Source organism: Salvelinus fontinalis, chromosome 16 (genome assembly GCF_029448725.1).
Source record: "Salvelinus fontinalis isolate EN_2023a chromosome 16, ASM2944872v1, whole genome shotgun sequence".
NCBI classification, from domain to species: domain Eukaryota; kingdom Metazoa; phylum Chordata; class Actinopteri; order Salmoniformes; family Salmonidae; genus Salvelinus; species Salvelinus fontinalis.
The window spans coordinates 43,429,966-43,455,193 of NC_074680.1; the positions used below are offsets into that span (position 1 = coordinate 43,429,966).

Genomic DNA, 25,228 nt, shown 5'->3' on the forward strand with positions numbered 1-25,228 from the left:
AACTAATCATAAACTTGACTAAAAACTACAGGTTGGACAGCAAATTAAAGATACATTAGTTCGTAATGCAACCGCTGTGTTAGATTTTTAAAATTAACGTTACTACGACATACAGCGTACGTTAAAGCGAGACCGCGCCGAAATTAATGGCGGAATAATAGTTTAACATTTTCGACAGAAATACGAATTAACATCATAAATAGTTCTTACTATTTGATGAGCTTCCATCAGAATCTTGTACACATTGTCCTTTGTCCAGAATAATCGTTGCTCAGTTGTAGAATGTCGTCTTCAACTGTGGAATTACCAGCAAACGTTAGCCATGTGGCGCAGACGTGTCCAAATCCCCAGAATGCAGCACAACGAAAATACCGAAAATCGCAATATACTGATATAAACTGATATAACTCGGTTTAAAATAACTACATTATGATGTTTTTAACACATGTAGCGAATAAAATCAAAGCCGGATATATCTAACGCATATAATGACAGCTTTTGAGAACGCTATCCTGAGGTCTGTCTTGCGCCATGACGAACGTTGAAAAGACTGCACCCCCGGTTCCAAGAGCTCTTGTTCGGCCTCAGATCTAGCTAGACACCCCATTCCAATTCTCACTATCTACTGACATCTAGGGGAAGGCGTATGCAGTGCATGTCGACCCATAGATTACATGCAAATTAGAAAATGACCCTGGAACAGAGCCCCCGATTTGAGATTTTTCAGTTCCTGACAGGAAGGTTGCTGCAAAATGAGTTCTGTTTTACTCACAGATATAATTCAAACGGTTTTATAAACTAGTGAGTGTTTTCTATCCAATAGTAATAATAATATGCATATTGTACGAGCAAGAATTGAGTATGAGGCAGTTTAATTTGGGAACAAATATTTACAAAGTGAAAACAGCGCCCCCATATTGACAAAAATTAACGTCCTTTTCTGGATTTTGATAATTAGAGGGTATCAGCCTAATTCTGCTCTGCATGCGTTATTTGATGTTTTACGTTGTACACGGAGGATGTTTTTGCAGAATTCTGCATGCAGTCTCAATTTGGTGTTTGTCCCATTTTGTGAATTCTGTTGGTGAGCGGACCCCAGACATGGAGGGCAATGGGTTCTATAACTGATTCAAGTAAACTCAACAAATAAGAAATATCCTCTCTCTGTCAACTGCATTTATTTTCAGCAAACTTAACTTGTGTAAATATTTGTATGAACATAACAAGATTCAACAACTGAGACATAAACTGAACAAGTTCCACAGACATGTGACTAACAGAAACGGAATAATGTGTCCCTGAACAAAGGGGGGGTCAAAATCAAAAGTAACAGTCAGTATCTGGTGTGGCCACCAGCTGCAATAAGTACTGCAGTGCATCTCCTCCTCATGAACTGCACCAGATTTGCCAGTTCTTGCTGTGAGATGTTACCCCACTCTTCCACCAAGGCACCTGCAAGTTCCCGGAAATTCTGGGGGGAATGGCCCTAGCCCTCACCCTCCGATCCAACAGGTCTCAGACGTGCTCAATGGGATTGAGATCCGGGCTCTTCGCTGGCCATGGCAGAACACTGACATTCCTGTCTTGCAGGAAATTACGCACAGAACGAGCAGTATGGCTGGTGGTATTGTCATGCTGGAAGGTCATGTCAGGATGAGCCTGGAGGAAGGGTACCACATGAGGGAGGAGGATGTCTTCCCTGTAATACACAGCGTTGAGATTGCCTGCAATGACAACAAGCTCAGTCAGATGATGCTGTGATACACCGCCCCAGACTGTAACGGACCCTCCACGTCCAAATCGATCCCGCTCCAGAGTACAGGCCTCGGTGTAACATTCATTATATCGACGATAAAGGTGAATCCGACCATCACCCCTGGTGAGACAAAATCGCGACTCGTCAGTGAAAAGCACTTTTTGCCAGTCCTGCCTGGTCCAGTGATGATGTAAGGTTTTTAGGAGAGGTAATAAGTGAAGGTTTTAGGAGAGGTAATAAGTGAAGTAAGGGTTTTAGGAGAGGTAATAAGTGAAGTCAGGGTTTTAGGAGAGGTAATAAGTGGTATTGGTTCAGTGGCTCGGGTTCAGTGGCGTTGGTTCAGTGGTGCTGGTTCAGTGGTGCTGGTTCAGTGGTGTTGGTTCAGTGGCGTTGGTTCAGTGGTGCTGGTTCAGTGGTGTTGGTTCAGTGGCGTTGGTTCAGTGTTGCTGGTTAAGTGGTGTTGGTTCAGTGGTGTTGGTTCAGTGGTGCTGGTTCAGTGGTGTTGGTTCAGTGGTGCTGGTTCAGTGGTGTTGGTTCAGTGTCAGGGTTCAGTGGCGTTGGTTCAGTGTCAGGGTTCAGTGGTGCTGGTTCAGTGGTGCTGGTTCAGTGGTGTTGGTTCAGTGGCGTTGGTTCAGTGGTGCTGGTTCAGTGTCAGGGTTCAGTGGTGCTGGTTCAGTGGTGCTGGTTCAGTGGTGCTGGTTCAGTGTCAGGGTTCAGTGGTGCTGGTTCAGTGGTGTTGGTTCAGTGGTGCTGGTTCAGTGGTGCTGGTTCAGTGGTGCTGGTTCAGTGGTGCTAGTTCAGTGGTGCTGGTTCAGTGTCAGGGTTCAGTGGTGCTGGTTCAGTGGTGTTGGTTCAGTGGTGCTGGTTCAGTGGTGTTGGTTCAGTGGTGCTGGTTCAGTGGTGTTGGTTCAGTGGTGTTGGTTCAGTGGTGCTGGTTCAGTGGTGCTGGTTCAGTGGTGCTAGTTCAGTGGTGTTGGTTCAGTGTCAGGGTTCAGTGGTGCTGGTTCAGTGGTGCTGGTTTAGTGTCAGGGTTCAGTGGTGTTGGTTCAGTGGTGCTGGTTCAGTGGTGCTGGTTCAGTGGTGCTGTTTGGCCGTCGGAAGAGGCATTTAAATATAGGTTAAATCAATTAAATTAATAAAATGTATCTGTTTTTTTTGCTCTGCCTCGCCCATACAGTAATAAAAATAAAGATCTTAAATTGTTATGTTTTATTTTTTATATTAATATTTATATTAATATTTTTTTAAATTGTGATTTATCAGTGGGTTTTATCATCTGGACCCATGCCAGATAGCTATTAGGATAGCAATTGTTTATCATTCCTCCCATTTTAGTTTACATGGTCACACCCCTCTGCTTCACTTCATATCTATGTATCTTCAGTCTATGAGAAAACATGAACAAGATGAAAACAAGATAAATCGGAACTCTGTGGGAAAAGTTATTTAAGCCCCCCTAAAAATAGTGTTTATTCTCTGTTTACTTGACATCTTCAGTGTTATCATTTCTCTCTTTCATCCTTTCATTTAGCTCATATTCAATCTTCCCGTTCACAGACATTCATTCATCCGGGTCTCTCATTCATTCACTACTTTATTGTGGGCTCTCTGGTAGGACCCTCCCCTATAAAGTTACCCTGGCAGCGGGAGATGCAGGTCCAGCCCTCAGCTAATGAAGCCACTACTACTATGACTCTGTAAAGGTGAGTGGTACTGAACAGATAAAAGGGCTGGGGCTTAGTGAAGAGGGTACGCAGGGCACATGCCCTGGGGACAGACCTCCAGGGGGCCCACAACCCCAAAAAATCATCAAATAGAGGTCGGGGCACCCCAGATAGTATAAAAATAAATCACAGCAATGGTCAAATGTGTAGAATTGCCGGAAATATGCTATAGGGGGGGGGGGGGGGCGGGGCTGGAGGTAGGTGCCCCAGGGCCCCACATGCCATAGTCTGGTACTGAACAGATGGTGACAGAGAGACATGCAGTGTCAAAACCAGTGGGCTGTAGATGACAAACGGTTGTTCTCAAGCATTCAAAGAAGAGATTCCGTACAACTAACGATAGAAATATTTTCTCAGAGGAAAAATATTTATGTGTACATTTGCAGTCATAATGGTTAGACAAAGTTCCCAATCTACAATTATATCAACTTATTTCAAAGGAGTTTAAGGTCGCAACAAAAGCAGCACAGAGAAGATGCGTGCACGGAAAGCGAGCAAGGAATGAGACGGTGTGAAGTCAACGAAGGATAAATAGAATAGATACCAGCTTCGGAACGCTTTTGATACAAGAACACGTGTGGATATAAGCCGGAGATTAATCGACGGGAATTATTGATCACAGCGCCAAATGTTCCAAGCAACTTTTGAGCGTCAACATAAACGACGCTTAACGGAAAGCAAATAGCACTGGTAAGACGCATCAAATTGGTTAAAAGTTCCAGTCACTTTTAGACAATGTTGGATTAAGTATCATCTATGTTGATTTCGGATTTATATTGATGATATTTATGGACCAAATGCGAGGGTACTGAACATGTGTCTAGGACGCTAAGGGCTTCTAAAGATCAAAGGAGAGACCGACCACAGCATCCCAACACCAGCGGACTTTGTCCCAACGTGGAGAAAGCATACAGAAGATGCGCAGGCAGGTTCAGCTACTGTGTGTTGTCCTCCTGGCGACCATCCAGGTGTCAGTCAAGAGCTTCCCCACCAACAGTCAAAAAAGCGCAGTCCCCAACGGCAGGAGCACTTCGACCACGGAGGTAATAGCCTACCCATTTGATCAATAACGAGGGGTTTATGTCATTTGTTAATTTTATCTTTAAAAAAAAATCTAAACTTTCATAAACTGTCTTATGATTGGGAAATGTGAAATGTGCTGAAACTTCACAGCGTGCATTTATGACTTGATGCGTAATGTCACATTCACACCTTGGCTGCGTGTAACACATTGTAGTCTGAAATGACGTTATTGTTTAGGAATTGGCAGCATACGTCATAAGGTGAATCTATCGGGTGAAACTCTTAATTCTGAGAGCCCAATAGGTCAGAGACCGTGAACAACGATTGGATTAGTCCAAAGTTGCTCTATTCCGCAATTACATTTACATTTACATTTTAGTCATTTAGCAGACGCTCTTATCCAGTGCGACTTAGCAATCACTTTGATGAGGTGAAAACTGCAGGGGTGTCGGGAGCTGGGAAGGGCACTAGACACGTTTGTCTTCTCTTTACGTGTGTAGTCAAACAATTGAAACACATCAAATAATGTACAGCAGAGTGAATGATTTCAGGCAGTTCTGGGGCCGACAGGGAGAGGAGCAGAGAGCGTTATTTTTGGCCGATAAGGAGATGGTCCAGTTATGTTGACACCCTGTGAGGGAGGAAGGTCTGCCAGTCTGGTTGTCTACTGTGATCCTGGAGGCCTCAGTTGGTAGAGTATGACGCCCTGCAACGTCAGGATTGTGGGCTGGATTCCCGGGAACCACCCATATGCAAATTGTATGCACAAATGACTTTAAATCGCTTTGGGTAAAGGCATCTGCTAAATGACATATATATGATTGTATTATGTTGCTGAATAGACTTGCTCCATAGACTTGCTCCATAGACTTGCTCCACAGACTTTCTCTATAGACTTGTTCCATAGACTTGCTCCATAGACTTTCTCCATAGACTTGCTCCATTGACTTTCTCCATAGACTTTCTCCATTGACTTTCTCCAGTTTATACAGTGATGGGCTGTATTCTAATCCGTATGAAGATGAAGGCATTACACTTCACATAGACCTGTATTTGTTTATGCTGTTATTACTTTTACAGGTATGACTGGAGTTACTAGTGATCATGTGTCTTCCAGGGTTCAGGGAGCATGTCAGAAGTAAAGGGTCAGAGGTCAGAAGGTTAAGCAAGTGTAGCCTTCGGCTAGTACACTTAAAGATGATTTACAGAACTGGGGAGGGGTCCTCGTACTCTCTCTCTCTCATTCTCTCTCTCGTTTTCTCGTCTCGTCTCGTCCCGTCTCGTCTCGTCTCGTCCCGTCCCGTCCCGTCCCGTCCCGTCCCGTCTTGTCTTGTCTTGTCTTGTCTTGTCTTGTCTTGTCTTGTCTTGTCTTGTCCTGTCCTGTCCTGTCCAGAGAACATTGCTTTGAGTTTTAGGTTGTTTCCTCTCATCTCGTCCTCTTACTCCTTATCAACGTAGCACATAAATGACCTGGTAAAGATCTGCTGTATGAAGCTGAGCTGAACTGCAGTGTATTTTGGTTGTTTGAAGTTAGAGAGCTACCTCCTGTCTTTCTACCTCTCGATTTACGGGCTGTTTCTAGAACACAGAAACCATACCTCTCTCTCTCTCTCTCTCTGTCTCTGTCTCTCTCTCTGTCTCTTTCAATTCAATTCAATTCAATTCAATTTGCTTTATTGGCATGACGTAACAATGTACATATTGCCAAAGCTTATTTACAATATAAAAATGAGAATCAAAATGGTCAACGGGACAACAGTAACAACAACAACAATTCTCTGTCTCTCTCTCTGTCTCTCTCTCTCTCTCTCTGTCTCTCTCTCTCTCTCTCTCTCTCTCTCTCTCTCTCTCTCTCTCTCTCTCTCTCTCTCTCTCTCTCTCTCTCTCTCTCTCTCTCTCTCTCTCTCTCTCTCTCTCTCTGTCTCTCTCTCTCTCTCTCTCTCTCTGTCTCTCTCTCTCTCTCTCTGTCTCTCTCTCTCTCTCTGTCTCTCTCTCTGTCTCTCTCTCTGTCTCTCTCTCTCTGTCTCTCTCTCTCTCTCTGTCTCTCTCTCTCTCTGTCTCTCTGTCTCTCTCTCTCTCTGTCTCTCTCTCTCTCTCTCTCTCTCTCTCTCTCTGTCTCTCTCTCTCTCTCTGTCTCTCTCTCTCTCTGTCTCTCTCTCTCTCTGTCTCTCTCTCTCTCTCTGTCTCTCTCTGTCTGTCTCTCTCTGTCTCTCTCTGTCTCTCTCTCTCTCTGTCTCTCTCTGTCTCTCTCTGTCTCTCTCTGTCTCTCTCTGTCTCTCTCTGTCTCTCTCTGTCTCTCTCAATTCAATTAAATTCAAGGGGCTTTATTGGCATGGGAAACATGTGTTAACATTGCCAAAGCAAGTGAGGTAGACAATACACAAAAGTGAAACAAACAATACAAATTAACAGTAAACATTACACATACAGAAGTTTCAAAACAATAAAGACATTACAAATGTCATATTATATATATACAGTGTTGTAACAATGTACAAATGGTTAAAGTACAAAAGGGAAAATAAATAAGCATAAATATGGGTTGTATTTACAATGGTGTTTGTTCTTCACTGGTTGCCCTTTTCTTGTTGCAACAGGTCACAAATCTTGCTGCTGTGATGGCACACTGTGGTATTTCACCCAGTAGATATGGGAGTTTATCAAAATTTGATTTGTTTTCAAATTCTTTGTGGATCTGTGTGATCTGAGGGAAATATGTGTCTCTAATATGGTCATACATTGGGCAGGAATTTAGAAAGTGCAGCTCGGTTTCCAACTCATTTTGTGGGCAGTGTGCACATAGCCTGTCTTCTCTTGAGAGCCATGTCTGCCTACGGCGGCCTTTCTCAATAGCAAGGCTATGCTCACTGAGTCTGTACATAGTCAAAGCTTTCCTTAAGTTTGGGTCAGTCACAGTGGTCAGATATTCTGTTTAGGGTCAAATAGCATTCTAGTTTGCTCAGTTTTTTTGTTAATTCTTTCCAATATGTCAAGTAATTATCTTTTTGTTTTCTCATGATCTGGTTGGGTCTAATCGTGCTGCTGTCTGCTGATTGTGAACAGAGCCCCAGGACCAGCTTGCTAAGGGGACTCTTCTCCAGGTTCATCTCTCTGTAGGTGATGGCTTTGTTATGGAAGGTTTGGGAATTGCTTCCTTTTAGGTGGTCTCTCTCTATCTTATTCTATTTCTCCCCTCTCACTCTCTCTCTTATTCTATTTCTCCCCTCTCACTCTCTCTATCTTATTCTATTTCTCCCCCTCTCTCTATCTTATTCTATTTCTCCCCCTCTCTCTATCTTATTCTATTTCTCCCCCTCTCTCTCTCTCTCCCTCCATCCATCTTATTCTATTTCTCCCCCTCTCTCTCTCTCTCTCTCTCTCTCTCTCTCTCTCTCTCTCTCCCTCCATCCATCTTACTCTATTTCTCCCCCTCTCTCTCCCTCATCCATCTTATTCTCTATCTATCTCTCTATTTTATTATCTCTCTCTCCCTCCATCCATCTTATTCTCTTTCTCCCCCCCTTTCTCCCTCTCCCTCTATCTTATTCTCTTTCTCCCCCTCTCTCTCTCTCTCTCTCCCTCCGTCCATCTTATTCTCTCTCTCTCCCTCCATCCATCTTATTCTCTCTCTCTCCCTCCATCCATCTTATTATCTTTCTCCCTTCTCTCTCTCGCTCCCTCTATTTTATTCTCTCTCTCTCTCCCTCCCTCCAGCTTATTCTCTTTCTCCCCCTCTCTCTCCCTCTCCCTCTATCTTATTCTCTTTCTCCCCCCCTCTCTCTCTCTCTCTCTCTCCCTCCATCCATCTCATTCTCTCTCTCCCTCCATCCATCTTATTCTCTTTCTCCCCCCTCTCTCTCTCTCTCTCCCTCCATCCATCTTATTCTCTTTCTCCCCCCTCTCTCTCTCTCTCCCTCCATCCATCTTATTCTCTCTCTCTCCCTCCATCCATCTTATTATCTGTCTCCCTTCTCTCTCTCTCTCCCTCTATTTTATTCTCTCTCTCTCTCCCTCCCTCCAGCTTATTCTCTTTCTCCCCCCCCTCTCTCTCCCTCTATCGTATTCTCATTCTCCCCTCTCTTTCTCTCTCTCCCTCCATCCATCTTATTCTCTTTCTCCCCTTTCTCTCTCTCTCTCTCTCTCTCTCTCTTTCTTTCTCTCCCTCCATCCATCTTATTCTCTTTCTCCCTCCCTCTATCTTATTCTCTTTCTCCCCTCTCTTTCTCTCTCTCTCTCCCTCCATCCATCTTATTCTCTTTATCCCTTCTCTCTCCCTCTCTCTCTATCTTATTCTCTTTCTCCCCCTCTCTCTCTATCTTATTCTCTTTCTCCCTTCTCTCTCTATCTTGTTCTCTTTCTCCCCCCCTCTCTCTCCTCTATCTTATTCTCTTTCTCCCCTCTCTTCCACCCCCTCCCTATCTATCTCCGTAGAGTGCTGGGGGTATGTGTTTTCATTGAAGCGAGAGGTTGGGTCATGTAGGTCAGAGGGAGCCGGCGAGGCTGAAGGTTTGAGGGACGCCTGTTTTACACACAAACAACCACTTACTAATCCAAACTCTGGCCTGGAATGTATGCAGCGATATTGGATATGACTCTCGTGGTGTGTGTGTGTGTGTGTGTGTGTGTGTGTGTGTGTGTGTGTGTGTGTGTGTGTGTGTGTGTGTGTGTGTGTGTGTGTGTGTGTGTGTGTGTGTGTGTGTGTGTGTGTGTGTGTGTGTGTGTGTGTGTGTGTGTGTGTGTGTGAAGACAGAGAGCAGCGGGGATGGAGGGGTAGAACTAGAGTAAAGGCTCTGGTAAATTGTTACACCAAATCATTCTGGAAGATCGTTCGGTTCCCCCTCTTAGAGGGGAGCTAAAGCCGATGCCGCCATTTCACGTAGGGTGATAAATTCTTCGCCACGTTCAGAAGTTCATGTTGCTCTTCTATATGGTAGCAGGGGATGACTGTGTGGTCTGGCAATCTCTCAAATGTCCGGCGCCCTAATTGAGGTTCATCTGAAACTGTAAACCATCATGTAGGTATGAAAGTATAGCCTGCTGGGGACACACACTGCAAGCTCAGCTCAGAGTTTTAATGAGGACGAAACATAAGCTAATGTTTCGGCGGAACACACTTACACACACACAGACACGCACGTGCACTCACATGGTGCACACACACACGTGCACTCACACGGTGCACACACACACACACGGTGCACACACGCGCGGTGCGCACACACACACACACGGTACACACACACACGGTGCACACACAGACACACACACACACACACACACACACACACACACACACACACACACACACACACACACACACACACACACACACACACACACACACACACACACACACACACACACACACACACACACACACACAGAGATCTGAAAGAATTCATTGGAAGCATAACACTGAACTAACATAGAAATGCAGCATGTAAAGTGTTGGTCCCATGTTTCATGAGCTGAAGTGAAGGATCCCAGAAATGTTCCAAAAAGCTTATTTCTCTCAACACTTGGTGTACAAGTGTGTTTACATCCCGGTTAGTGAGCATTTCTCCTTTGCCAAGATAATCCATCCATTTGACAGGCGTGGCATATCAAGAAGCTGATAAAACAGCATGATCGTTACACAGGTGCACCTTGTGCTGGGGACAATAAAAGGCCATTCTAAAAAGTTAAGTTTTGTCACACAACACAATGCCACAGATGTCTCAAGTTTTGAGGGAGTGTGCAGTTGGCATGCTGACTGCAGGAATGTCCACCAGAGCTGTTGCCAGAGAATGTAATGTTAATTTCTCTACCATAAACTGCCTCCAATGTCATTTTAGAGAATTTGGCAGTACGTCCAACCGGCCTCACAACCGCAGACCACGTGTATGGCGTTGTGTGGGTGAGCGGTTTCCTGCTCACGTTTTGGGCGGTGTGGTTATGAAATGGGCAGGCATAAGCTACGGACAATTAACACAATTGCATTTTATCAATGGCAATTTGAATGCACAGAGATACCGTGACTTGATCCTATGACCCGTTGTTGTGCCAATCATCCACCAACATCACCTCATGTTTCAGCATGATAATGAACAGCCCCCATGTCGCAAGAATCTGTACACAATTCCTGGAAGATGAAAATGTCCCAGTTCTTTCATGGCCTACATACTTGCCAGACATGTCACCCATTGAGCATGTTTGGGATGCTCTGGATCGACGTGTACAACAGCTTGTTCCAGTTCCCATCAATATCCAGCAACTTCACACAACCATTGAAGAGGAGTGGGATAACATTCCACAGGCCACAATCAACAGCCCGATCAACTCTATGTGAAGGAGATGTGTTGGGCTGCATGAGGCAAATGGTGGTCACATCAGATACTGACTGGTTTTCTGATCCACGCCCCTACCTTTTTTAAAGGTATATTTGACCAACAGATGCTTATCTGTATTCCCAGTCATGTGAAAACCATAAATTAGGGCATAAAGAATGTATTTAAAATGACTGATTTCCTTGAACTGTAACTCAGTAAAATCTTTGAAATTGTTGAATGTTGCGTTTATACTTTTGTTGTTGCTCTTTTATCTAATAGGGCTATGTTCTGTATACCACCCCTACCTTGGCACAACACAACTGATTGGCTCAAACGCATTAAGAAGGAAAGAAATTCCACAAATGAACTTTTAAGAAGGCACACCTGTTAATTGAAATGCAATTCCAGGTTACTACCTCATGAAGCAGGTTGAGAGAATGCCAAGAGTGTGCAAAGCTGTCATCAAGGCAAAGGGTGGCTACTTTGAAGAATCTCAAATATAAAATATATTTTGATTTGTTTTACACTCTTTTTGGTTACTACATGATTCCATATGTGTTATTCCATAGTTTTGATGTCTTCACTATTATTCTACAATGTACAAAATAGTTTTTTTTTTAAATAAGAAAAACCCTCGAATGAGTAGGTGTGTCCAAACGTTTGACTGGTAGTGTATTTATTTTTTATTAGTCATTCATACATTATGGAGCTGAACCAGTTTCTACGTGACCTGTCATTATGGTCACCAGAGAAAGAGTAAAGAGGCTAGAGGTCCTAAGTCATTCTAGACTACAGTAATGTACAGTAATGTAGTGCTAATCAAGGGTTATGGAAGGAGCATCTCTGCACTTCTCGCCTCTCCTTTTCTCTTATGTTTTTTGGTCTTGTCTTCTCCAGCCTTCTACCCCTCTATCGCCATCCTCTCTGTGTGTCATACTGTATCTGGATGGGAGTTGTTAAAGGTCCAATATAGCCAGGTTTTTTTTCTTCTAATTTCTGGGTAACAATTAAGTACCTTAATGTGATTGTTTTAAATTAAAATGGTCAGAAAGAAACAAAAATAGTTTCTTAAGCAAAGAGCAAATTTCTCAAGCAAGGATTTTGCTAGGACTGTCTGCGAGTGGTCTGAGTGGGGAGGGGAAAACTGACGACTAGCTGTTATTGGATGATAGATTTGGAACTCTCGTTTTTAGTGATGTCACCAGGCAGGCCAAAACTCCATCCTACAAAAACAGGTTACATTTTCAGGCGGTCTTTTCAAACAGCTCTTACCCTAAAAGGTCATTATCATCATTTTCACAATTTCACCGTATTATTCAAACTTCATATTGTGGAAATATACAGTATATAAAATACAGGAAATCATGTTTTTGACTGCACTGGGCCTTTAAGACTAGAATAACTTACATTACACGGTGTGCCTGGTGAATCCAGACTTACTCATGAATAGTTATTTTTCCTGGCACAGAACCTTCCGTTCGTGGTCTCCAACTCTGTCTTTGACTCATTCAAAGGCAGGCTCATCTGTTATGAGTACTGGGATAGATGTGCTTTAACACCCAGCCTTCCGCTAAAGTAAAGCCCCAACCTAAACCCTCTCTGCTGCAGACCTCTGGTTTTAGGTCCTGCTGAAATCTAGCCGAGGGTTGTAGCCCGGAGATGGAATGTACAGTATGTACGGGTGGTATGGTTAGGATTGGGGAGAGGACATCTGTTTTGCGTGTGTTAGAGACACAGCCAGAGACATGAGTCAAGACAGGATACACATGATCACATGATCAGGGGAGAGAAGGCTTTGATCAGAGGCAGAGCAGTCCCCCCCCCCCCCCATTACCTCCTCACTCCTTCTCCCCTCCTCATCCTCCCCTTACCTTCTCTCACCTTTCTCCCCTCCTCATCCTCCCCTTACCTTCTCTCACCCTTCTCCCCTCCTCATCCTCCCCTTACCTTCTCTCACCTTTCTCCCCTCCTCATCCTCCCATTACATTCTCTCACCTTTCTCCCCTCACCTTCTCTCACCTTTCACCCCTCCTCATCCTACCCTTACCTTCTCTCACCTTTCTCCCCTCCTCATCCTTCCCTTACCTTCTCTCACCTTTCTCCCCTCCTCATCCTTCCCTTACCTTCTCTCATCTTTCTCCCCTCCTCATCCTCACCTTCTCTCATCTTTCTCCCCTCCTCATCCTCCCCTTACCTTCTCTCACCCTTCTCCCCTCCTCATCCTTCCCTTACCTTCTCTCATCTTTCTCCCCTCCTCATCCTCCCCTTACCTTCTCTCACCTTTCTCCCCTCCTCATCCTCCCCTTCTCTCATCTTTCTCCCCTCCTCATCCTCCCCTTACCATCTCTCATCTTTCTCCCCTCCTCATCCTCACCTTCTCTCATCCTCCTACCTTCCTCATCCTCCCCTCCTCATCCTCCTCCTCCCCCTCTTCCTTTACCCCCTGTCCCCCTCCCCCTCTCTACCATCTTCTTTCTCCCATCTCCTCCTCCTCCTCCTCCTCCCCCTCTCCCTACCCCCTGTCCCCCTCCCCCTCTCTACCATCTTCTTTCTCCCATCCCTCCTCCTCCTCCTCCTCCTCCTCCTCCTCCTCCTCCTTTACCCCCTGTTCCCCTCCCCCTCTCTACCATCTTCTTTCTCCAATAACTCTTAACCTCAACTCACCTTATCCCCCCCCCCCCTCCCTGTATACAGAACATCTCAACTCTTGCCCCACCTGGCCCTACCCGTCTCCCTGTAGTTCTCTCACTGCAAACCCAGCAGCATTGACTCCAATGTAATATATATCCTTTGGAACAGTACAATGTGATGTCTCACGATACAGACAGACAGACAGACAGACAGACAGACAGACAGACAGACAGACAGACAGACAGACAGTGATGGGTTAGACAGACAGACAGACAGACAGTACCATCCCTACAGATGGTATTACTGCTAACACCAACCAGATGTGATGTAGACTGACTGACTGACTGACTGACTGACTGACTGACTGACTGTGAGACTGACTGTGAGACTGACTTACTGACTGATGGTGAGACTGACTTACTGACTGAATGACTGACTGACTGATGGAGAGACTGACTGACTGACTGACTGACTGATGGTGAGACTGACTTACTGACTGAATGACTGACTGAATGACTGACTGACTGACTGATGGAGAGACTGACTGATTGACTGACTGATGGTGAGACTGACTTACTGACTGAATGACTGACTGACTGGAGAGACTGACTGACTGACTGACTGACTGACTGATGGAGAGACTGACTGACTAATGGAGAGACTGACTGACTGACTGATTAACAGACTGACTGACTAATGGAGAGACTGAATGACTGACTGACTGACTGACTGACTAATGGAGAGACTGACTGACTGACTGACTGAATGACTGATGGACTGACCGACTGACTAATGGACTGACTGACTGATGGAGAGACTGACTGACTGACTAATGGACTGACTGACTTATGGAGAGACTGAATGACTGACGGACTGATTGACTAATGGACTGACTGACTGACTAATGGACTGACTGACTGATGGAGAGACTGACTGACTGACTAATGGACTGACTGACTGATGGAGAGACTGAATGACTGACGGACTGATTGACTAATGGACTGACTGACTGACTAATGGACTGACTGACTGATGGAGAGACTGACTGATTGACTAATGGACTGACTGACTGACTAATGGACTGACTGACTGATGGAGAGACTGACTGACTGACTAATGGACTGACTGACTTATGGAGAGACTGAATGACTGACGGACTGATTGACTAATGGACTGACTGACTGACTGATGGACTGACTGACTGATGGAGAGACTGACTGACTCTTCTCTGTAAAGAGGAAACCTAGACATGTGTTGTATGTATATCATCCTGTTAAGGGTTTTGTTTTGCTTCATTGTCCTGATTTGTCTCAGATCAGAGCAGGAGGGAGGGAGGGAGGGAGGGAGGGAGAGAGAGAAGGGGCAGAGAGAGAGGGTGGGAGGGCGGGAGAGAGAGAGAGAAGAGGCAGAGAGAGCGGGTGGGAAGGAGAGACAGGGGGGGGGGGGGGGGTTACAGACTGTTTTAACACTTGGTTTGACCTCCAGATGACAGATAGAGAAAGAAAACAGTTATGAGCTGAACATAACAGTCAGTGGAAGAGAGGACAGTAACAGGAGACACTATGAGCTGAACGTAACAGTCAGTGGAAGAGAGGACAGTAACAGGAGACACTATGAGCTGAACATAACAGTCAGTGGAAGAGAGGACAGTAACAGATGACCCAGCTGTGGTTTGTGACTACTATGATTTTCCGTTATAGCCAATTCAATTGCAGTAATTCCGTTACTTATTTTTCTGAAATTATTTTACCAATCCGTTACCAATCTGTTACCAATGAATCCTTTAATTATTCATGAACCAAATAAATTTCAATAGAAACACTGTAACTCGTTAGTAGGTTTATCTTTACTTGTTACTTCTGTGAACTTTCATTATCATCCCTCATCACGAGGGAGAGAAATTAGAAAAATATCTTTACATTTGAAATAACTTTAAAATATGTGGGTTTTTTTGGTAACGTACAGGGCAATGTTTCTTAAATCATATCAAATTATTTATTCTAAACTAAATATACGTTTTGATATTACCTGGCAGGGGTCATTGCTTCAACATTGTTGTTTTATGTATTTCTGATACCTTTAAAGACTTTTTCTGAGAGAGGTTTTATAAGACCTCATTTTTCCATCTGTTTGACCCAGAAATCAATGCCTTTACTTATTCCTAATATTTAGGATAGAAAATGGTTTGAAAAATGTATATATGCCTTGATTTATCAAACATATGGACTCTTGGCTTTCATTCGACACCAGATTTGACATTCTTTTATAACCTTCACATGTTGGCGCTCATGGGGCTTTTACACAGAAATGACCTTATCTGACTATGTGTGAAATGTTCTGTAATGTCACAGGAATGTTCTTCCCTCAACATTTACAAGATTATTGTCAGCAAGACAATTGGACGTTGTTATTCTCTCGGGAACATTTCACAACATTTTGAAAACATTCCGACAAAAAAAAAAGAATTGTGCCCAATTATTATAATTGTATTATTTGTATTGCTTTTTTTTCCCGTTGAGGTGGGTTTCAGCCAGGTACAATATTTTAATTGATATAATTTCATATTCTATATATTTTCAATTCATTATTTCTACATTGTCCCTGTGGGCTGCCACTCAAAGAAGAAAAAAAGAAAAGATAGTAAAATAAAACATCACAAAAGGTAAATAAACTACAAAGTATTGATCATTTTGGTCATATTTTTTAAGGTTTAAGTAATAATAAATTCAGTATAAACAGGAAAAAGAAGTGAGCCTCCAACCTCCAACCTCCCATCCCATTCCTCCAGCCCCACCCAGCCAACAAAAGAGATACCTACTCTCAACTTTTCAAGTCAACATATCAATGTAAATGATGTCAGAGATCATGTCAATGGATCAAATACTGGATTCTACTGTCCACCTGTATGAGATGATGCATGAAAAAAAGATCTCTCTCTTTTTTTTCCCGACAGGCAATATCTCAGGCCAGCCCGGGTGGCGATGTGGATGAGACTCTGGAGGACCTCCAGCAGCAGAACCAGCTGCAAAACCTGGCGTCCTCCACCCAGCCCTCCCAGAGACCCCGACACCGGAGCTGGTCCCACGGGGTTCTGCCCAAACCAGAACCAGAGGAGGAACCAGAACCCTTCATCCTGGACCTCAGGAACTTCCCTGAGCTGGCCAACGCAGACCTGGGATCTCACAACCCTAACATACAGGTAGAACCCTAACCCGCACACCCTAAGATAACAACCACAACATACTGTACAGGTGGGATAGTACCGTTTCATTCTGGCAGAAAGGGAAGGATGTCTGAAAGATTAGAGGTTTCACATCAAAGATCTCAGGGTGTTTTTAATGGCATCTCCCAGAGGAATGATATTCAACACAGCATTACCGTAACACACACACACACACACACACACACACACACACCTGCATTAAAGCTAAAGGTGCCAGGTAGCCTAGCGGTTGGAGCGTTGGGCCAATAACTGAAAGGTCACTGGTTTGAATCTCTGAGCCAAAAAAAACAACAAATCAGAGGGGTGAAAGGTCAGCGTATTAACGTGCTCTCCAAGAGCAGCAGCTCTCAATTATCTACCAGGACGTTTTTTTATACAGAGGTTTTATTTTATATTTTGGGTTATTACAGATATAGTTTATATGTGCAAGTGGATTTGAAAATAAATGAAGTTTAACTTTGGGGTCAAACCGACACAAGAGAAGTCCAGGTATCCAGAAATTGAGAGCGCCTCGTTTTTTTTTTTTATAACGAGGAACATGTGTCCTTCCTCCAAGTGGGATTGGGCCATCCTCTTCTAGTTTATAGGAACCAGACAGAGATATTTGGTTTGATCATTCTTTCTTTGGGAGCCAGCGGCTAATACCCTCGTCTGCTTTAATGGGCTTTTCACCTTGTTATCACGTCGGCTGGAATTCATTGGTTTTGACTGTGGAGGGGCATAGCTTGACGAGCTGAGTGAACCATACCAGATTGTACTGGTGCACTATGGGGAATAGAATACAACAGTAGAGTAGAATAGAACGCAGTAGATCCATAATATAAATGAGGGTGTTCAAATATGTCTGTCTTGCACAAAAACACTGGCCTGGTCTCTTCACCGTTAATACATGACTAACATTCTGTACATTACCATCTCCTGATTGACAATATCCAGTAAATATTTGACTGGAGTGGCTCGGCTCATTTATGATTTGTCTGGGGCATTATGGGTGGAAGTGGCTATCCTTCAGATCCACAGCTATGTACGAGTCACAGCCTCTAATGGGTCGTAGTGGGGCCTAATACACTCTTACAATTACCGCTCAGACAGGAGGGAGAAAACAGAGCTGAGCTTCAATATGCAGAGGTCCTATCCTGTACAGTACAGTACAGTACAGCTTCAATATACAGAGGTCCTATACAGTACAGTACAGCTTCAATATACAGAGGTCCTATACAGTACAGTACAGTACAGCTTCAATATACAGAGGTCCTATACAGTACAGTACAGTACAGCTTCAATATACAGAGGTCCTATACAGTACAGTACAGTACAGTACAGTACAGCTTCAATATACAGAGGTCCTGTACAGTACAGTACAGCTTCAATATACAGAGGTCCTATACAGTACAGTACAGTACAGCTTCAATATACAGAGGTCCTATACAGTACAGTACAGTACAGCTTCAATATACAGAGGTCCTATACAGTACAGTACAGTACAGCTTCAATATACAGAGGTCCTATACAGTACAGTACAGTACAGTACAGTACAGTACAGTACAGCTTCAATATACAGAGGTCCTATACAGTACAGTACAGTACAGTACAGCTTCAATATACAGAGGTCCTGTACAGTACAGTACAGTACAGCTTCAATATGCAGAAAAGGCACTAAAGTAAAACTGCAAAAAATTGGGCCAAAAAATGTACTTTACGTCCTGAATACAAAGAGTCATGTTTGGGGGCAAATCCAACACGTCACTGAGTACCACTCTTCATATTTTCAAGCATGGTGGTTGCTGCATCAGGTTATGGGTATGCTTGTCATCGGCAAGGACTGTGGAATGTTTTTAGGACTAAAATACATGGAATAGAGCTAAGCACAAAATCTTTGAAAATAACCTGTTTCAGTCTGCTTTCCACCAGACACTGAGAGACAAATTCACCGTTCAACAGGACAATAACCTAAAACACATGGCCAAATATACATTGGAGTTGCTTACCAATACAACATTGAATGATCCTGAGTGGCCTAGTTACGGTTCGGATTTAATCAGCTTGGAAATCTATGGCAAGACATGAAATTGGCTGTCTAGCAATGATCAACAAACATCTTGACAGAGCTTGAAGAACCGGTAAAAAGAATCATCTGCAAGTATTGCACAATTCAAGTGTGCATAGCTCTTAGAGACTCACAGTGTCACGACTTCCTCCAAAGTCGGTCCGTCTCCTTGTTCGGGCGGCGTTCGACGTCACCGGCCTTCTAGCCATCGCTGATCCTCTTTTCATTTTCCATTGGTTTTGTCTTGTCTTCCATCACACCTGGTTCCAATCCCATCAATTACATGTTGTGTATTTAACCCTCTGTTTCCCCTCATGTCCTTGTCGGAGATTGTTTGATTGTGTGTGATGTGTATGTATTATGTTGGTGTGCGACGGGTTTTGTACCCACTTTTGTTATTTTGTACATTTTGGTTTTTGGAGTTTTATCAGCAGTTATTAAAACAACTCCGTTTTTACCAAGTTCGTTCTCCTGCGCCTGACTTCCCTGCCACCAACACGCACCCCATTACACACCGCTGTAATCGCTGCTAAAGGTGATTCTAACATGTATTGACTCAGGGGGTTGAATACTAATGTAATGAAGATATATTAGTGTTTAATTTGTCATCTTTATTTTTTTTTCTCTGCTACTTAGACATTACAGAGTATTCTGTGTAGATGGCTAACAGAACATGACAATTAAGTCCATTTTGATCTTTATAACACAACAAAATGTGGGAAAAAATGTCAAAGGGGTGTGAATACTTAGTGAAGGCACTGTGTGTGTGATCAGCGTTGCTTTACAGTCATCTGGGACTGTGTGTTCAGTAAATGCTGGCCATCAACTGCATCAGAGTCTGGGACTCCATCTCTGCATCCCAAATGACCCCCTTTACCAATATATACCCCCCCCCCCCCCTCTCAATTTCTCTCTCTCTCTCCTCCCCCTCCCCTTCTCCCCAGGTGACCATTGAGGTGGTTGACGACCCCCAGACGGAAACAGAGATGGAGATGGACCTGGCCAAGGAGGGGGGTGATGGGGGCCGTAACGACTGGTCCCTGTCCTCAAAGGAATGGCTCGGCCACAAGAAGCTGTTCTTGGCTCTGTTCTGGGAGTACCCGGACCAAGCTGAGACTGAGAGTGGGCTAGGCGGCAGGGCCAGCCTGGAGGAACAGGAACAGCCCACAGAGGACTACAACTATGACCCTGAGGAACAGGAACCTGAGCTTAGTGGGACCAGAGGGACTGGGGTGGAGACTGGGTTGGAGACCGGGGGGACTGGGACTGGGGTGGAGACTGGGGGGACTGGGGTGAAGACTGGGGAGACTGGGGTGGAGACTGGGGGGACTGGGGTGGAGACTGGGGGGACTGGGGTGGAGACCGGGGGGACTGGGTTGGAGACCGGGGGGACTGGGACTGGGGTGGAGACCGGGGAGACTGGGACAGGGGTGGAGACCGGGGGGACTGGGACAGGGGTGGAGACCGGGGGGACTGGGACTGGGTTGGAGACCGGGGGGACTGGGACTGGGGTGGAGACCGGGGGCACTGGGGCTGGGGTGGAGACCGGGGGGGCTGGGACCGAGGTGGGGGTGAAGACCGGGGGGGCTGGGACCGAGGTGGGGGTGAAAACCGGGGGGGCTGGGACCGGGGTGGGGGTGAAAACCGGGGGGGCTGGGACCGGGGTGGGGGGAAACTGGGGGAGCCACTGGAGAAACAACAAGGGATGGGACTCCAAGGAGAACTACGGTAAGTTTTTTATGTTTAAATGTTTTTGTTGTAATTATCTTGAAATGACGCATTAAGAAGGAACAATTCAACAGTATCAAGTTACAATGCGTACCAATGTGATGTGTATCACCAGCACCTACCTGGAAGATGCCCTGCAAATAGCATCCTCTTAAAGGGACACTGCACTACCAGATTTAGCCTCGTTTTTCATCAATGCTCATTAAGAAATAATAGCGGTCATAACTGACGACAAACAAGAATTAATATAATAATGACATGTAGCTAGCTAGCTAACCTAGCTAGCCTAGCTAACCTAGCTAGCCTAGCTAACCTAGCTAGCCTAGCTAACCTAGCTATAAACTAAATGTATCTTTTACCAACAACACACCAGTCTCAGGTTTGACAGTTGACAGTAGAATCTAGTTGGATGGAATATTTATCCTGGCCATCTGCCCAAGATGGCCAACACAACTTTATGGAAGCCCGTTTTCACTAAAGTAGCTATTTTCCCGAGCAAAACCACATGAAAAAATACTATGGTATAAATAATATATGGTCACTGTAGTGTTTTTGCAGACTTTACTGTAGTATTCGCTGTAGTATTTACATTTAACTACAGTATAAAAATTGTAGTAATAGAAAAATGTATATACTACAGCAATTAATGTAGTGTTTTTGCAGACTGTAGTATACTGTCATATCTACTGTAGTATTTTTTGCAGATTGTAGTATACTGTCATATCTACTGTAGTATTTTTGTTTTAATCCCTTTGACATGGAAGTGTAAGCTTTTTTCTTCAGGAAACCTACTGGAGAAATAATAAAAGTGCACATTTTCTATAACCTGTAAATAGACTAGGATTGGGGTCTGAACGGAGAGTCCCGATCTTCTGCTCTTTTCTATAACCTGTAGGTAGATTAGGACTGGGGTCTGAACAGCAACAACACAAGATATGGTCTATAGGTCATTATCATTAAAACGTCACATTAACGTGCAGAGTGTTCGATTTGCCATCTGGGGGGCAAGGAGACCCCCCCCCCCCTCCCCCACACACACCCCTCAGCTCCGCTAAAACCATTGACAACTGCATGCCCTTTTCTCGGGATTGTTCAATAAATGTTAACTATTTGGTTGTAATACTGTATCATACTGTATCATCAACTATTGGACAGCATAGTAAAAACTACACATTTCTGATTATTCCAGGCAAAACAATTGTGCACATTTAGGTTATACGTTAAGTACTGAAAATGCTTTTCATGGTCAGTAAACATCAATGTCATTTCAGATAGGTCAGTGGTTCTTAATTAACCTTGTTGGAGGTACTGAACCCCACCAGTTTCATATGCGCATTCACCGAACCCTTCTTAATTGGAAAAATAAAATATGATTTTTTCAAATTCAAAACATAGGTATATATTTTACTGTTGCACAAAATGAACCGTGCATCAACATCAACACCGTGTGTTCAAAGAACAAAATCATCAAAACATGATTTTCACACAAAAACAAAAACATAATAATGAATATTTACTGCAAATCAGTGTGACTTCTGCTGTTGCCTTTCAGAGACCAGTTCAGAAATGCGCGGCTTCACCTTGGCAAGTGCCACTCTCATGTCATTTTCGCAACAAAGTCTGTTCCTTTTCTTCGTTTTTATGTCCAGCATCCTCGAAAAGGATTGCTCGTAAAGATATGTTGTAACAAACGATATGAAAATCTCCAGAGCTTTCTTAGCAATAACAGGGTACGTTACCATTTGTTGACACCAAAACGCTGAAAGCGTTGTTGTTCTGAAGAGTTGCTGTTGAACCTGGCTCTGCTGAATTTCAATGATTTCATCGAGGTATTCATCATTGACATCTGTTGTCTCAACACTAAACGTGAACGGCTGTCTCACCCATGCTGGATATGACTCTCTTGTAGGGAAGTATCCGTCGAGAGACTTTGCAAGCTCATCTAAGTGCGTGGCAATTGCTTGCTTCAGTTCCGCGGGTACAGAAATGTCTTCGATTCCAGATACATCTTCGATCTTACTTACACAGTCGTCCAGCAGGGGAAAGTTTGCGAAGTTATCGTTCTCTGTTCGTCGTTTCCAAAACGGTAGCTTTTTTTGAAAAGCCTTCAGGTTTTCTTCCGCTTCGATGATGTTGACTCCATCGCCCTGCATCTTTTGATTGAGATGATTGAGAGCTGTGAAGATATCAGCCATGTACGCTAAAATGAGAATGAACTAAGAATTTTTGAAGCAATCTGCATGACAATGTTGGTGCTCTTGCAAAAACAGGGCTAATTCCACTCGCACGGCAAAAACACGATTCAGCACCTGTCCCCGGGATAACCACCGAACGTTAGAATGGTACCTCGAATTCAGAGCCCATTTCTTTACACAGCTCACTGAAGATGCAGTGCCTCAGAGCACTAGTTCGCACATAGTTCACGCATTCCACTACAATTTTTAATACTTCTGCCAGTTTTGGAGGCAAGGTTTTTGTTGCCAACGCATGCCTGTGCAGAATACAATGCGTAACAATGATGTGTGGTGCATCGGCTTTCACTAGCGCACCAAAACCAGACTTTCTTCCCAGCATGACTGGAGCTCGGTCCGAACAAACTGCAGAAACCATATCCCACGAAAGATTGTTGTCTTTGAAGAAGTCATCCACAAGTTTCTTCACATCGGCTGCCTTAGTTGTTGTTGTAAGAGGCTTACAAAATAAAAAATCTTCCTTTATCACGTCGTCTTTCACATAGCGCACGAATACAGCAAGCTGGCTTAGATTGGAAACGTCTGTGGTCTCGTCGAGTTGAAGGCTGAATTTTGCCGGGCTTGAAATCAGATCTGCAACTACTTGAGCCAAGATGTCTTTGCTCATGTCCTCTATTCTGTCGCTGATGGTGTCATTTGAAAGAGGAATTTGGGATAACTTAACTTCAGCCTCTTTTCCCAGCATGATATTCGCCATCTTCAACACAGCTGGTTTTATGAGTGTTTCACCAATGGTGTGTGGTTTGCCCTGCTTTGCGATCAGGTAAGCAACTTCGTACGATGCTGTGAGGATCGGTTTGTTGATGGGTACAAAGCCGAGAACAGGCAGAGTAGCCTTTTCATCGAATCTGGCTCTCTTCACCTTGAATTCAGCGAGCGTTGTGTTCTTGTATTTTCCATCTCCATGCAGCTTAAGGAAGTGTTCTCTTAGTTTTGCCGGTGCTAGACTAGAATTGCTCAACTTGGCATTGCAAATCATGCAGTTAGGACGCTGACTCCCATCACGTTCCGTTATACATGTGAATCCATATTGTACATATTCGTCCGACCACTTTCTTTTTTTGCTCGACATAGTAAGTATGAAGGGATTAAAATATTAAGAAAGAAATCACAAGACGTACCATCACGGCAGTCACAAGTCGACTACTGAGCGCACCAAATTCCCTGCAGCACAGATAGGCCAAGCGATGTAGCGTGATCACCTGCAGCCAATGATGGCCACGCGGGGCGTGTCATCACGAATCATATGAGTCGGATGTGTGTCTTGACCTCCGCCGTACCCCTGAGACTGACTCACCGAACCCCTGGGGTTCGATCAAACCCAGGTTAAGAACCACTGAGATAGGTGATGGTAGCCTCACGATATCTCTCAAAATTGGCCACCATTAATTGGATATTAATGGTAATAAAAGTCAACTATACCTGACAGGTGTGAAGTGGTTGCAGGTTCATTTCTCATCCTTTGTGGGCTCTGCCTGTCGAGCAGCAGAAGGACACATTTTGCCGATATACCGTTCGCTGATGATGTTTATTTTGCAAGTTACCGGTGGAAACTTTGTACAATAGGCTAATCCTAGTGGTAAGTAGACCTGATGAGCTGTTTTTCTCTAACCAACGTAGGACTACCTAGCGAAGTTCACTAACATTATCTCCTCTTCAAGTGTTTAATCACGATTGCTGCTGACAGACATGATAGGCTACATTGTTTGATGGACCACGTCACATTGGCTAGCTAGCTAATAAGAGATCACATCAATATAGCTAGGTAACAAGCTAACTTTCAGAGGATAAACTAGATGGCTGTATATCCAAATATTGTTTGATTTTCTTTCCGTCTACAGTGGTGATGACAGTAGTCCGACTGGCTACTTTACCAGGACGAGGACTTGCCGATATCAAGCTCTTTTCCAAAAGTCCAATCTCCGATGAAACAAACTAAATGACACATTGTTTCCTTAGCTAGCTAGCTACATGCCAAATGGATTAGCTTACCTTCAAGTATCTGAAAACACATGATCAATTGATGTTTATTGATCATGAAAAGCATGAGGTTACTTGCTGTATAACTCTGACGATAGAGCTGTGTGGAATAATCAAATCAAATTGTAATGTTCACATACACATGGTTAGCAGATGTTAATGCGAGTGTAGCGAAATGCTTGTGCTTCTAGTTCCCGACCGTCCAGTATTATCTAACAAGTAATCTAAAAATTTCACAACAACTACCTTATACACACAAGTGTAAAGGGATGAATAAGAATATGTACATATCTCTAACCATTGGTTTTAGCGGAGCTGGGGATCTCCTTGCCCCTTCCAGCATCCAAATCGAATGCCCAACACCGTATACTATAGTATTCTACAGTATACTACAACGTTCTATAGTAAGTACTACACATGATCCAGCGATACTACAGTGTGTAGTATAGTATTCTACAGTATACTACAACGTTCTATAGTAAGTACTACACATGATCCAGCGATACTACAGTGTACAGTATAGTATTCTACAGTATACTACAACGTTCTATAGTAA

The 25,228-nt window shown here is 44.0% G+C and overlaps 1 protein-coding gene across 1 annotated transcript in view; it reads left to right on the forward strand.

Annotated features, from left to right (window-relative positions):
• Nucleotides 1–488: 488 nt before the first annotated feature.
• The window catches only part of LOC129813385 (isthmin-2-like), a 46,454-nt gene continuing 21,714 nt past the window's right edge, over nucleotides 489–25,228 (forward strand). Inside the window, exons 1-5 of the mRNA XM_055865728.1 lie at nucleotides 489–517; nucleotides 4,325–4,523; nucleotides 16,396–16,641; nucleotides 19,657–19,946; nucleotides 20,361–20,440. Of these exons, the coding sequence (XP_055721703.1) occupies nucleotides 489–517; nucleotides 4,325–4,523; nucleotides 16,396–16,641; nucleotides 19,657–19,946; nucleotides 20,361–20,440 (844 nt within the window). The remainder of the gene's footprint in view (nucleotides 518–4,324; nucleotides 4,524–16,395; nucleotides 16,642–19,656; nucleotides 19,947–20,360; nucleotides 20,441–25,228) is intronic.